Source organism: Dreissena polymorpha, chromosome 9 (assembly GCF_020536995.1).
Source record: "Dreissena polymorpha isolate Duluth1 chromosome 9, UMN_Dpol_1.0, whole genome shotgun sequence".
NCBI classification, from domain to species: Eukaryota; Metazoa; Mollusca; class Bivalvia; order Myida; family Dreissenidae; genus Dreissena; species Dreissena polymorpha.
Window position 1 is genome coordinate 2,464,529 of NC_068363.1, and position 14,861 is coordinate 2,479,389.

Below are 14,861 nucleotides of genomic sequence, written 5' to 3' on the forward strand. Positions count from 1 at the left end.
AAAATTGGACATTGCGATGTTGCGGGTCTGCAGAAGACTATGTCATACGATGTTGTGAGCGGCAGGTAATAAAAATGTTACACTGTTTAAATGTGAGGAATAGGTAATAGTAGTCAAATTTAACGCGCAGGGGTCTTGAAAAAACACGCGCAATGCGCGGCAATAAGGACATGTACGGTGTTCTTGAGAGAATAATCTTAAAAATTATTGAAAATATAGTGCTCTGCAACCCATGCTCCTGATCATATAAACGCTCCCTACTTTAAAACAAAATATTAAGCGCCCGAAAAACTTAGATTAAATGATTGCGCAATGTAAGAATGGCGGCCATTTTCGGCCCAATTTTCAGGTTTTTGGTCTTGAATTCTTTTTTTTCTCCATTTTGGCTTTAAAAAATTGCATGCGCCTTATACATGGGAGCGCGCTATATATGGTCAAATACGGTACTTTTTGTAAAACAAATATGGGCAACCTACCGTAACCCAAATTCGACGATGTTCTATTTTTATCGATTAAATGGATGATTATTGTCTTGGAATCATTTCAAAGTAATACAGCCGAGTTTAAAATTATTATTTTGTGCTATTTAACATTTCATTATTTCTTTAATTATTTGCTAAATATTGCTTCATGTAACCATTACATCGTCGAATTTGGGTCACACCGGGATACAATTATTTAGCATTCAAACAAAACGATTGGGATAAAAACTATGGGAACCCATGCTGAAATTTTCAATTTTAACTGTTGAGCAGAAGCCACCATACCCAATTTTCTTAGGTGAATGTGGAGGCTTCTGGAAGCATGATTCTGTGAATATAAATGGTGACAAACATTTGATTCTGCATTTATTAAACATGTATTATTGACTTTTTAAAGTATGTGTGAAAAATATAATTTGTAACGACTGTTACAGGTTTGACCGGGTTCTTCAAAAGCAACACCTGCAGTCGAGTCCATGCCAGACAGTGGGTGCATGTGAATGAATTGCCTTTTGACAAACTTTTGTGTGTTCCTTATCAAATACATGAAGATTTTCAAATATATGTGTATGTTTTTTTTTTTAAGAAAATAGAATCACCAGAACAGGTACAGGCACCCTTTTAATGCGTCGAATCCAGGAGCTTCCGGGGGCCTCCGGCCCCCTTGTCCCCTAGACCCACTGAGGGCCCTGCGGCCCCCTGGCCCGCAGCTTTAAGTTTAGGATTTTCAAAATATCCAACTTTGACCCCTGCAAATGCTTTGCTAAAACTTTGGCTACAGTTTCTAAAATTTGGCTACACAAAATTCCATTTGGCTAAAAAGTTGGCTACAGAAATTTTTGGGCCAGGGGAGCCCTGTTTGGATTGTATTTGGGTCATCTGGGGTCAGCAACTAGGCACTAGGTCAAATAATAGAAAAACCTTGTGTAGACTATAGAGGTCACAGTTTTCATCAGACCTTAATGAAATAGAGTCAGAATGTTTGTCTTGTTAAAATCTGGGTTGGGATTGAATTTGGGTCATCTAGGGTCAAAAACTAGGTCAGATTTAAAAAAAACTTTTGTAGACAGTAGAGGTCACAGTCATTAAATCTTTATGAAATTTGACCAGAATATTAATCTTGATGAAATCTGGGTTGGGATTGTATTAGGGTCATCTGGGGTCAAAAACTAGGTCACCAGGTCAAATCATAGAAAAACTTTGTGAAGACAATAGAGGTCATAGTTTTCATATGATCTTAATGAAATATGGTCAGAATGTTTATCTTGATAATATCTGATTTTGGATCGTATATGGGTCATCTGGGGTCAAAAATTAAGTCACCGGGCCAATTCTAGTAAAACCTTGTGTAGATGAAAGAGGTCACAGTTTTCATCACCTCTTAATGAAATTTTGTCAGAATGTATTAATTAATGAAATTTGGCTTGGGATTGTATATGGGTCTAATAAAATTTAAGTTTATGAAGCAAGGTTAGTCAGGTGAGCGATTCAGGGCCATCATGGCCCTCTTGTTTTACAGGTATACATGGTAATCTACCCAATAACGCAAGTGAAATGATTAATTGCCCGTAGGGCATTCTATGCCAGGTTTTATAACATTATCGCGGTTGTAAAACTTCATGATCGAAGGGGCTCAGATAAGCGAAAACAGGGCAACAATCTAGTAAACTAGCGCTGTGAAAAATACTGCCCGAAAAATTGGAGTCATTAATTATGGACGAAAATCTGTATGTCCAAAAATATAGAGTCACGAATTTTTTTTAATTTTGGCTAAAAAAGAGAGTGTCCGAAAACTTAGAGTAATTACGGTACTTCCTGATCCTTTTATACTACATCAGATGAAACTTATAATAAAATGACCTGCTATACGAGACAATTATTAATGATTAGGCAGTAACCTATTATTCTGTTTATCACACCTATCAAAACCTTTTTAAAGAAAAAAAATAAAGTTAAAAGTTTTATCTTAGTAAGTATAATGACCCTACTCCAAACATAGACACATAAACAGACAAAAAAATTCTATTGAGGGGATATTAAATAATATCAGTCAGCTTTATACTAGTCAGATATCAATGTAGATGTATGATTAAATATTGCACCTGGTTGTTTATGACAACTGATACTTGCTGCTAAACCATGGCTTCTTATAGAACAACTTTTCTGTTTAGCTGTGTTTATTGGCCTTGTAACAACTGTTTTAATTTCAATTTCTTGAAATTACACCTCAAAGGTATTTATAGTTTGCACCCAAAGAGATGAAGATTTGTGTGTGGCTGAACAGCAATTATGTAATATTTATTTTGAAACACATTAAGACTGCAAACATAGTTATGTTGTATCAAAACTTAATTGAGTATTGCATATCCATTAATGCAATCCAATTTGTTTCTTATTGTTGTTTATTAACCCTTTCCCCCACAAGAAGCAATGTGAAAATGACTTTTGCAACCATCATAAAAAAGGACAGCCTGCGAGTAACTCGCAGTCTGTTCAGGTTTTATGCTGTTTGCTGCTCCTCAGTAACCAGTGATTTTTTTTGCCCAAAATTACTGCCGATATTCGGCTGCTTCCCAATTGCAAAAAATGACGTTTTTTCCAAAAAATCTGACCAAAATTTCCCCAAAAATGACCAAATTTTCCCAATTAAGCCAATAAGATTACAATGTCATTTAGAGTTAATTTCGTAGAACGATTGCTGATCGAGCTTGTCGAGTCTTCGCCGAATGACAACTGACTTACGAATGTTCGCGAATGTAGCCGAATACGATTTTACGTTGCTATCCACACATCTCTCTCTATATTGCGCAGGATACCGACGATAGTCGATGTATCCTGATTGTTAACGCCTGTTTTTACACACGTCCAAGATGGCAGCAAGCAGACGAGAATTTTGCGATGAGCAGCGAAAATGATAGATAACACTAAAATTAACAGCGGATATCACATGGTTATTAGGAGATAATTTAATGTGTGTGTCAATTAACGCAAAATACTATGTTTGAGATGAACAACAACAAATATTTATAAGAAATGTTCACAGTGAATGTGCGTCACGGAAATCTGTGTTGGGAAATTCACAAGTTCACAAAGTTAAAGCATTTAAGACGAGAACCGTTCAAAAATGGAAAGAGACAAACATGATTTGATTTATATGTTAGTGGATCTGTGTATATTCAGATTCATATGCATATTCTGCTTTATTATGTTTGTCATGCTGTATAGTTTGGTGAAATAGCATTGAACTGAGGATGTCAATTGTGCAAGATATTAAAAGGTAAACAAATGAAATGTATTATTTTAGCTCCATTTAATACAACATTAACACAGCAAGAACACAAAAGCGTGTTTGTTAATATTTGTTAATGTTTTCACCATATCATATTTTACTTTAAAAAACATCCTGAATTAAATTCATACTCTTAAAGAGAATATGATTAAATCACATGTATGTACATGTATATTGAAGAATCAATAGATGATTGCAAGTTTAATATGCATGTGGAAGGATATTAATTAAACGTTGTAAGAAGACATGAAAGCAACACTTTATGATATAAAAATGCTGTCAAACATGAACTTAGCAATTTTTATTCTGTTCTTATAATCATATTTATAATGTTTCCCAATTTCATGGTTTATCGTGCTATTTTTCCCAATTTCATGGTTTATCGCGCTAATTTTCCCAATCCAATGCCACAGGCTGTAACAAATAAAAGCAAAAAAAATCACTGGTAACTAAGGGTTTATTACATTTGTATGAAAACGAGTTAATTGATTACTCTGATCAATAAAACATCAGCAGCTTTCCTATAATCATTAATCCGATATTGATTTGTATAATATTATTGGGGCATGGACGTACAATTGTTGTATCTGATGTGCATGCATCAAGTAGATAGAAGTGTGCTACACTCAACCCTTCATATAGCTCATCATGGTATGGCTTGATGACTATTGAAAATCTGTTTGAATGAAAACCTCTAAATTCCCTGTTCTTCTCTATTAAAAGTCTGTTTGAATGCATATCTCTAAATAACAAGTTCGTCCCAATCTGCAGGTCTTGATGAATGTCTCTTATATACTTGTGAATCTCTACTTAAGATCTGTATGTAGGAATATCTCTAAATAACCTGTTCCTGTCTGCTGAAATGAATATCTCTTAATGATCAGTTTAAACCAAACTGCACTATGAATTTCCTTTAAATGCTTGTTCAGCCCATCTGAACACATGTATGAATGTATCTGAAATGTTCATTCAACTCTTCAAAATGTCTGTATCTATGATTTTCCTCCCCTCAAAAACATGTTATATTTACAGGGGACTGTATGTAGTAATATCTCAAATAAAAGTATATCTCTTAACAGAGTTTTTTTTGGTCCGATTTTATAGCCGAATAACGGCTATGTTCCCAATGGCAAAAAGTATACTTTTTCCCCAAAATTTGGTAAAAAATTCCCAATTTCCAAAAAAAATTAAAAAAAATTAAGTGTTTAATGATTATTTTATCTCAATTTTATTTCAATTACATCTAAAAAAGTTTATAATAAGGATTTATATGATTTTATTCTGTTAATTTGAATTATTATTAAGACTTATATCAAACTAGTTTTCCCCAATTCAGTAGACTTTTCGTGAAAAAATTTCAATCCTGAATTTATTTTCCCAATTTCTTGGAAACGCCGATAAAATCCCCAATTCCAAAGCCATGGGCTATCTTCCCAAAAAGTGAGAAAAAAACCCTGCTCTATATCATGTCTGTATGTAAGCCTCTGAAACTCTCTTTTTCGGGCCTCTTAATCACCAATTTATATCAACATGTTTTCCATTGCAGGCCTGTATGTGTGGACCCCATTCATACCATTATGTTTCCCATTGCAGGCCTGTATGTGTGGACCCCATTTATACCATTGTTACCCATTGCAGGCCTGTATGTGTGGACCCCATTCATACCATTATGTTTCCCATTACAGGCCTGTATGTGTGGACCCCATTCATACCATTATGTTTCCCATTGCAGGCCTGTTTGTGTGGTCCCCATTCATACCATTGAGTTTCCCCTTGCAGGCCTGTATGTGTGGACCCCATTCATACGATGTTTCCAATTGCAGGCCTGTATTTGTTGACCCCATTCGTACCATTATGTTTCCCATTGCAGGCCTGTTTATGTTGACTCCATTCAGACCATTATGTTTCCCATTGCAGGCCTGTTTGTGTGGTCCCCATTCATACCATTATGTTTCCAATTACAGGCCTGTATTTGTTGACCCCATTCATACCATTATGTTTCCCATTGCAGGCCTGTATATGTGGACTCCATTCAGACCATTATGTTTCCCATTACAGGCCTATATGTGTGGACCCCATTCATACCATTATGTTTCCCATTACAGGCCTGTAAGTGTGGACCCCATTCAGACCATTATGTTTCCCATTCCAGGCCTGTATGTGTGGACCCAATTTGTACCATTGTGTTTCCCATTGCAGGCCTGTATGTGTGGACCCCATTTAAAGCATTATGGTTCCCATTACAGGCCTGTATGTGTGGACCCCATTCATACCCTCATGTTTCCCATTGCAGGCCTGTAAGTGTGGACCCCATTCAGACCATTATGTTTCTGACTGCAGGCATGTAACTGTGGACCCCATTTATACCATTATGTATCCCATTGCAGGCCTGTATGTGTGGACCCCATTCATTCCATTGAGTTTTCCCTTGCAGGTATGTATGTGTGGACTCCATTTATTTCACCATGTTTCCAATTGCAGGCCTGTATGTGAGGACCTGATTCATACCATTATGTTTCCCATTACAGGCCTGTATGTGTGGACCCCATTCATACCCTCATGTTTCCCATTGCAGGCCTGTAAGTGTGGACCCCATTCATACCATTATGTTTCCCATTCCAGGCCTGTATGTGTGGACCCCATTCATACCATTATGTTCCCCATTGCAGGCCTGTATGTGTGGACCCCATTCATACCATTATGTTCCCCATTGCAGGCCTGTATGTGTGGACTCCATTCATACCACTATGTTTCCAATTGCAGGCCTGTATGTGTGGACCCCATTTATACCATTATGTTTCCAATTGCAGGCCTGTATGTTTAGATCCCATTTCCCATTTAAACCATTATGTTTCCAATTACAGGCCTGTATGTGTGGACTTCATTCATACCAACATGTTTCCCACTGCAGGCCTGTATGTGTGCACCCCATTCATACCATTATGTTTCCCATTGCAGGCCTGTATGTGTGGATTCCATTCATACCATTAGGTTTCCATTTGCAGGCCTGTATGTGTGGACCCCATTCATACCATTATGTTTTCCATTGCAGGCCTGTATGTGTCGACCCCATTCATAACATTATGTTTCCAACTTCAGGCCTGTATGAGTGGACCCCATTCATACCATTATGTTTCCCATTGCAGGCCTGTATGTGTGGACTCCATTCATACCATTATGTTTCCAACTACAGGCCTGTATGTGTGGACCCCATTCATACCATTATGTTCCCATTGCAGGCCTGTATGTGTGGACCCCATTCATACCATCATGTTCCCATTGCAGGCCTGTATGTGTGGACCCCATTCATACCATTATGTTCCCATTGCAGGCCTGTATGTGTGGACCCCATTCATACCATTATGTTCCCATTGCAGGCCTGTATGTGTGGACTCCATTCATACCATTATGTTTCCAACTACAGGCCTGTATGTGTGGACCCCATTCATACCATTATGTTCCCATTGCAGGCCTGTGTGTGTGGACCCCATTCATACCATTATGTTTTCCATTGCAGGCCTGTATGTGTTGACCCCATTCATACCATCATGTTCCCATTGCAGGCCTGTATGTGTGGACCCCATTCATACCATCATGTTCCCATTGCAGGCCTGTATGTGTGGACCCCATTCATACCATTATGTTCCTATTGCAGGCCTGTATGTGTTGACCCCATTCATACCATTATGTTCCCATTGCAGGCCTGTATGTGTCGACCCCATTCATACCATCATGTTCCCATTGCAGGCCTGTATGTGTGGACCCCATTCATACCATTATGTTTCCAACTACAGGCCTGTATGTGTGGACCCCATTCATACCATCATGTTCCCATTGCAGGCCTGTATGTGTGGACCCCATTCATACCATTATGTTCCCATTGCAGGCCTGTATGTGTGGACCCCATTCATACCATTATGTTCCCATTCCAGGCCTGTATGTGTGGACCCAATTTGTACCATTGTGTTTCCCATTGCAGGCCTGTATGTGTGGACCCCATTTAAAGCATTATGGTTCCCATTACAGGCCTGTATGTGTGGACCCCATTCATACCCTCATGTTTCCCATTGCAGGCCTGTAAGTGTGGACCCCATTCAGACCATTATGTTTCTGACTGCAGGCATGTAACTGTGGACCCCATTTATACCATTATGTATCCCATTGCAGGCCTGTATGTGTGGACCCCATTCATTCCATTGAGTTTCCCCTTGCAGGTATGTATGTGTGGACTCCATTTATTTCACCATGTTTCCAATTGCAGGCCTGTATGTGAGGACCTGATTCATACCATTATGTTTCCCATTACAGGCCTGTATGTGTGGACCCCATTCATACCCTCATGTTTCCCATTGCAGGCCTGTAAGTGTGGACCCCATTCATACCATTATGTTTCCCATTCCAGGCCTGTATGTGTGGACCCCATTCATACCATTATGTTCCCCATTGCAGGCCTGTATGTGTGGACCCCATTCATACCATTATGTTCCCCATTGCAGGCCTGTATGTGTGGACCCCATTCATACCATTATGTTCCCCATTGCAGGCCTGTATGTGTGGACTCCATTCATACCATTATGTTTCCAATTGCAGGCCTGTATGTGTGGACCCCATTTATACCATTATGTTTCCAATTGCAGGCCTGTATGTTTAGATCCCATTCCCCATTTAAACCATTATGTTTCCAATTACAGGCCTGTATGTGTGGACTTCATTCATACCAACATGTTTCCCACTGCAGGCCTGTATGTGTGCACCCCATTCATACCATTATGTTTCCCATTGCAGGCCTGTATGTGTGGATTCCATTCATACCATTAGGTTTCCATTTGCAGGCCTGTATGTGTGGACCCCATTCATACCATTATGTTTTCCATTGCAGGACTGTATGTGTCGACCCCATTCATACCATTATGTTTCCAACTTCAGGCCTGTATGAGTGGACCCCATTCATACCATTATGTTTCCCATTGCAGGCCTGTATGTGTGGACTCCATTCATACCATTATGTTTCCAACTACAGGCCTGTATGTGTGGACCCCATTCATACCATTATGTTCCCATTGCAGGCCTGTATGTGTGGACCCCATTCATACCATCATGTTCCCATTGCAGGCCTGTATGTGTGGACCCCATTCATACCATTATGTTCCCATTGCAGGCCTGTATGTGTGGACCCCATTCATACCATTATGTTCCCATTGCAGGCCTGTATGTGTGGACCCCATTCATACCATCATGTTCCCATTGCAGGCCTGTATGTGTAGACCCCATTCATACCATTATGTTCCCATTGCAGGCCTGTATGTGTGGACCCCATTCATACCATTATGTTCCCATTGCAGGCCTGTATGTGTGGACCCCATTCATACCATTATGTTCCCATTGCAGGCCTGTATGTGTGGACCCCATTCATACCATTATGTTCCCATTGCAGGCCTGTATGTGTGGACCCCATTCATACCATTATGTTCCCATTGCAGGCCTGTATGTGTGGACTCCATTCATACCATTATGTTTCCAACTACAGGCCTGTATGTGTGGACCCCATTCATACCATTATGTTCCCATTGCAGGCCTGTATGTGTGGACCCCATTCATACCATTATGTTTTCCATTGCAGGCCTGTATGTGTTGACCCCATTCATACCATCATGTTCCCATTGCAGGCCTGTATGTGTGGACCCCATTCATACCATCATGTTCCCATTGCAGGCCTGTATGTGTGGACCCCATTCATACCATTATGTTCCTATTGCAGGCCTGTATGTGTTGACCCCATTCATACCATTATGTTCCCATTGCAGGCCTGTATGTGTCGACCCCATTCATACCATCATGTTCCCATTGCAGGCCTGTATGTGTGGACCCCATTCATACCATTATGTTTCCAACTACAGGCCTGTATGTGTTGACCCCATTCATACCATTATGTTCCCATTGCAGGCCTGTATGTGTGGACCCCATTCATACCATTATGTTTCCAACTACAGGCCTGTATGTGTTGACCCCATTCATACCATTATGTTCCCATTGCAGGCCTGTATGTGTTGACCCCATTCATACCATTATGTTCCCATTGCAGGCCTGTATGTGTGGACCCTGCTGTGCAAGTACTGGATCCTGGTCTGTGCCAGTATGCTGCTGGTGATCTCTCTACAGGAGGTGGTCGTCTACAGGATCATCTACATGATCCTCTTCCTGCTCTTTGTTCTCACCTTCCAGGTATTGTTACAAATATATCATTATTTACTTCCATGTATAGAAATTAGTGGTTGTCTATCAGGGGGTTTTCTTCTATGTAAAAAAGGCCGTAAACAAACCCTATCCCAAAGCAAACGGACCCGATCCCAAACCGAAATTTAAAAAAAATTTCCAATTTCCAAAAAAAATTAAAGAAAGAAATTTCTTATGATTTATGATTATTAGACTCTATATCTCAGCTTTATTTTTAAAACAGCCTACAAAATATATAACTTTAATTTAGTCCATTTTGTCGATAAATAATTCCCAAATTTGCCACTTATCGATTAAAAATCCCAATTCGACCAGACTCTTTTTCCCAAAATGGCTAGAAAAACCCCTGTCTATTTGCCTGGGCTAGTAGATTTGTGCCATAGCTATAACCCAGTTTTGCTTCTTATTTCATCCTGGTGTTTAAAATAAGCCTATTATTGATTGAAGAGACCCAGGGGCGTTACATGTTTATTGCATCTCTTTTTCATTTTTCTAACAGAATATAAAATGAGAGTGCCCCAAATGGGTGATCAGCAGCACATGTCTATGGGAATGCAAACAATATCTTTGATTAACCCATTTATGCCTAGTGGACTTTCCCATCCTTCTAAATTGGATCAATTTATTTCCACAAGTAGGGATTTCTAGTATACTTATTTCTATATTTAGAATATTTCTTACAGAAATTCTTTAAGCAAACAGCGCAGACCCTGATGAGACGCCGCATCATGCGGCGTTTGATCTGGGTCAACGCTGTTTGCCAAGGCCTTTTTTTATTAGGAGTTAGGCATAAATGGGTTAATGGCGCATCAAGTGGAACATTCAAACTGCTGTAACACAATCTCAATTTTACATCTATTACATGTATATTCATTTACATCTCCTATCTTTTAAATGCCAGATGTTTTATACACCCTTTACCATTCCCCCAAAATGCTACTTCCTTTATGTTTTAACCATAGTGTTTTGATTGTTCAAGTCAATCAATACTGATTGATCATTTTTCAATGCTCCTTTGATACTTGTGTTACATGCTTACACCTACAGACTGTTTAAAAGGGGCCCAAGCCCTCAAGGGAAATCAAACACTTCAAAGATTAATGTCATATGACTTTGAGTAGCTGGGTTTATTGATGTAAATAATATTCACTCTGCTTTGTTGTTATTTTCTTGTTCCAAGTTTGCTTTAAAATCCATAACTTAATCATATATTGATGGATTTCAAAATAGCGTGGCAAAGATATCCACACTGATAAGAATAATAAGATGTGTTGCATTCAACTGCTTGCTCCCTACCTCAAACGGAAAGGTCATTCCTGGCCATAAAACATACTTCTTTAAGAATTCCGTCTGTTATAATTTTACCATAATTAGATTGAAGAATTTTAAATAACTAGGCACAAATGCAATCCTTCAAAAGATGACAAGTTGCTAACTATCTCAAAGATTAAGGTCACGCTAAGATCAAGGTCAAACTAAGTGTTCAAAGGTCAAAATTGGCCATTAAACTGCCTGGGAGGACCGTAACTACTGTGAAACCATTATTATTCGTCCGACATTAATTTTCGCCTTTTTCGTCCTTCGACCGATGGACAAATTCAAGATCCTAACGAACAATCATGTCCCATGTTTGAAACAAATAAGACTGAATTACCGTAGGCATGAGGCATTTAAATCCAGCGTAATCCATGCATATACACAGGGCTCGAAATTAACACTCGCACACTCGCAAAATGCGAGAAAAAAAGATTGCAAGGTAAGTTATAAGCCACTAGTATTTTGTGCAAATAAAGAAATAGTGAAAAAAACGAGTAATATTGCTTAATGCGTTCGACGGCATGAACGCTAAACCGTAGGTAAATTTTTTGAACGTCCGAATACCCATATGCGGAAGCGCGCACCTTGTTTGTTGACTGGTGTACTTATAATACAGATACACAGATGGTATTGATACAAAGAACATGAAACAGTCGACTATTCACACTCAAGTTAAATCCGGTTTTGACACAAAGGGGTGTTCATTATACAGTGAAAACTCGCTATTAAGACCACTTGTGGGACTTTTCAAAAGTGGTCTTAATAGCGAGGTGGTCTTAATTCTGAGTTTTCATGAATTTGATGGACATATAATTACAACAACGTAAATATTCACTGAACTTTTATCTGTTTGCATACAATATAACAGTCATCCGTTTAGACATTGTATTTATACATTCTACAAAGATAGTATTTCAAGTTGTTCATTAAAGAAGTGTAAATACATGTATATGTACTTTTCATCAAGATCCTTGATGTTTACTTAACGAATGAGTCAATTGTCGTCTGCTTAGCATTTTGTCGAATAAAAGTCGAGATTTTCTTTTTAGAATAGCTTGAACCCGAGTCTTTCCAATGCCGAATAAATCGTCGTTGAGATTTCCCATCACTTGCGTCGATAAAATCAATCTTTTCTTTTAAACACGACTCTTTCCGTTTTCGCTTATCCATTTTGAATAACGATATGGTATAAAAGTCGGTTTTTATACGCCCGTCTATGACGGGACGTATTATGGTATACCCCGCGTCCGTCTGTCCGTCCGTCCGTCTGTCCGTCCGTATGTCTGTTAATGTCGTACGCTACGTCAAATATCCTTTGACAGATTTTCTTCAAATTTTAACACAATCTTAATATTGATAAACCCTGATCCCCTTTCGTTTTTGACGGAATTCTGAATTGTCGTTCCAGAGTTATGGGACTTTGTTCGTCAAAATTTCGTGATTTCATTGAATGTCCTACTGTAGCTATATAAAAATGTTAAAGTTGTTATAACTTTGGTATGCTTGGACCTAGAGTCTTGAAACTTGACATGAAGGTTGGCCAGAACTAGTAAGTAACCACTGGACATTTCAAGGTCATTCATTTGAAGGTCAAGGTCACTGTGACCTTGAATGTAAAAATTTTAAAGTTGTTATAACTTTGGTATGCTTGGACCTAGAGTCTTGAAACTTGACATGAAGGTTGGCCAGAACTAGTAAGTAACCCCTGGACATTTCAAGGTCATTCATTTGAAGGTCAAGGTCACTGTGACCTTGAATGTAAAAATGTTAAAGTTCTTATTTCATGTTATAACTTTGGTATGCTTGTACCTAGAGTCTTCAAACTTGAAATAAAGATTGGCCAGTACTAGAAGATGACCACTGGTCATTTCAATGTCATTCATTTGAAGGTCAAGGTCACTGTGACCTTAAATGTTAAAATGTTAAAATTGTTATAACTTTGGTATGCTTGGACATAGAGTCTTCAAACTTGACATGAAGGTTTGCAAGCACACTTAGATGACCACTGGTCATTTCAAGGTCATTCATTCTAAGGTCAAGGTCACACAAGGTCACTGTGACCTTAAATGTTAAAATGTTAAAATTGTTATAACTTTGGTATGCTTGGACATAGTCTTCAAACTTGACATGAAGGTTTGCAAGCACACTTAGATGACCACTGGTCATTTCAAGGTCATTCATTCTAAGGTCAAGGTCACTGTGACCTTAAATGTTATTGTTGTTCATGTATCCTACCGTAGCTCAAATATCCCCCGATGGATTTTTTATACGCCCGTCTATGACGGGACGTATTATGGTATACCCCGCGTCCGTCTGTCCGTCCGTCCGTCCGTCCGTCCGTCCGTCCGTCTGTTAATGTCGTACGCTACGTCAAATATCCTTTGACAGATTTTCTTCAAATTTTAACACAATCTTAATATTGATAAACCCTGATCCCCTTTCGTTTTTGACGGAATTCTGAATTGTCGTTCCAGAGTTATGGGACTTTGTTCGTCAAAATTTCGTGATTTCATTGAATGTCCTACTGTAGCTCAAATATCCTTCGATGGATTTTTTTCAAATTTCAACACAATCTTAATATTGATAAACCCTGATCCCCTTTCGTTTTTGACGGAATTCTGAATTGTCGTTCCAGAGTTATGGGACTTTGTTCGTCAAAATTTCGTGATTTCCATGCTCATGTACTTATAAAATAAACCATGTATTCAAATACAAATAAACTGAAGTAAAAAAATGATTCAAAGGGTTATTTATTACCTTACTACTTCATTGGCGAACGACGGGCGTATCATGCGCTCATGGCGCAGCTTTTATTATATCCATCACGAACAAAACCGTGTTACTCAAATATCCTAACTGTTTAATTATTCGCCGTAATAAATCTTTAAAGTGTGTACCAAACAACTACCAATTTACCCATCAAAGACTCAATAATAATAATAGCTAATTGTCAACCAATGGTTAAAAATTATAACAAGTGCCGAAAATCTAACACCTGTGTCGCAAATCGATGCCAAAAACCGTTGTCGTTAATTGTGGTTAATTGGGTCTGAATGGCTTCGTACACAAGCCCGATAGTACCACAACATCAGATCAAGTAAGGTGTGAAAATTACTGGTCGTTTGGCGGGTGTCAATTAAGAACAATATCGATAATTGGTACTGATTAAAGTGGTCGTAATAGCGGATTAGCGGGTTGGTCGGATTAGTGAGTGTAACGACCATTGAAATATAGAAGGTACAAATCGGGACTGAAAAATGGTGGTCGACTTAGCGAGTTGGTCGGAATACCGAGGTGGTCGTAAAGAGAGTTTTCACTGTACAGTGTACTGACAACTGACATTTCCTGTAAAACGCGAATGCAATAAGGCTGTATCGAATGCGTCAACTTCGTTTAGGTATAATAGTGTTGATTAGCGCTAATTGTTAACAACTTTATTACCCATTGTGTGTATTGTGTTTTTCAGGGGTGTTGCAGATTATACAGCCTACACGCGACGAATCCGGATTAAAGACAATACTATTAAGCGCAATTAAAAT

General features: G+C 38.7%; 1 protein-coding gene across 3 annotated transcripts in view; it reads left to right on the top strand.

Moving 5' to 3' along the window:
* LOC127843775 (piezo-type mechanosensitive ion channel component 1-like) overlaps positions 1 to 14,861 on the top strand; it is a 241,514-nt gene that overhangs the window by 102,963 nt on the left and 123,690 nt on the right. For all 3 annotated transcript variants that reach the window (XR_008032333.1, XM_052373554.1, XM_052373553.1), the window contains exon 14: positions 9,854 to 9,993. Coding sequence is in view for 2 of the 3 variants with exons in the window: in XM_052373554.1 (XP_052229514.1) it covers positions 9,854 to 9,993 (140 nt within the window). In the remaining variant the exon portion in view is untranslated. The remainder of the gene's footprint in view (positions 1 to 9,853; positions 9,994 to 14,861) is intronic.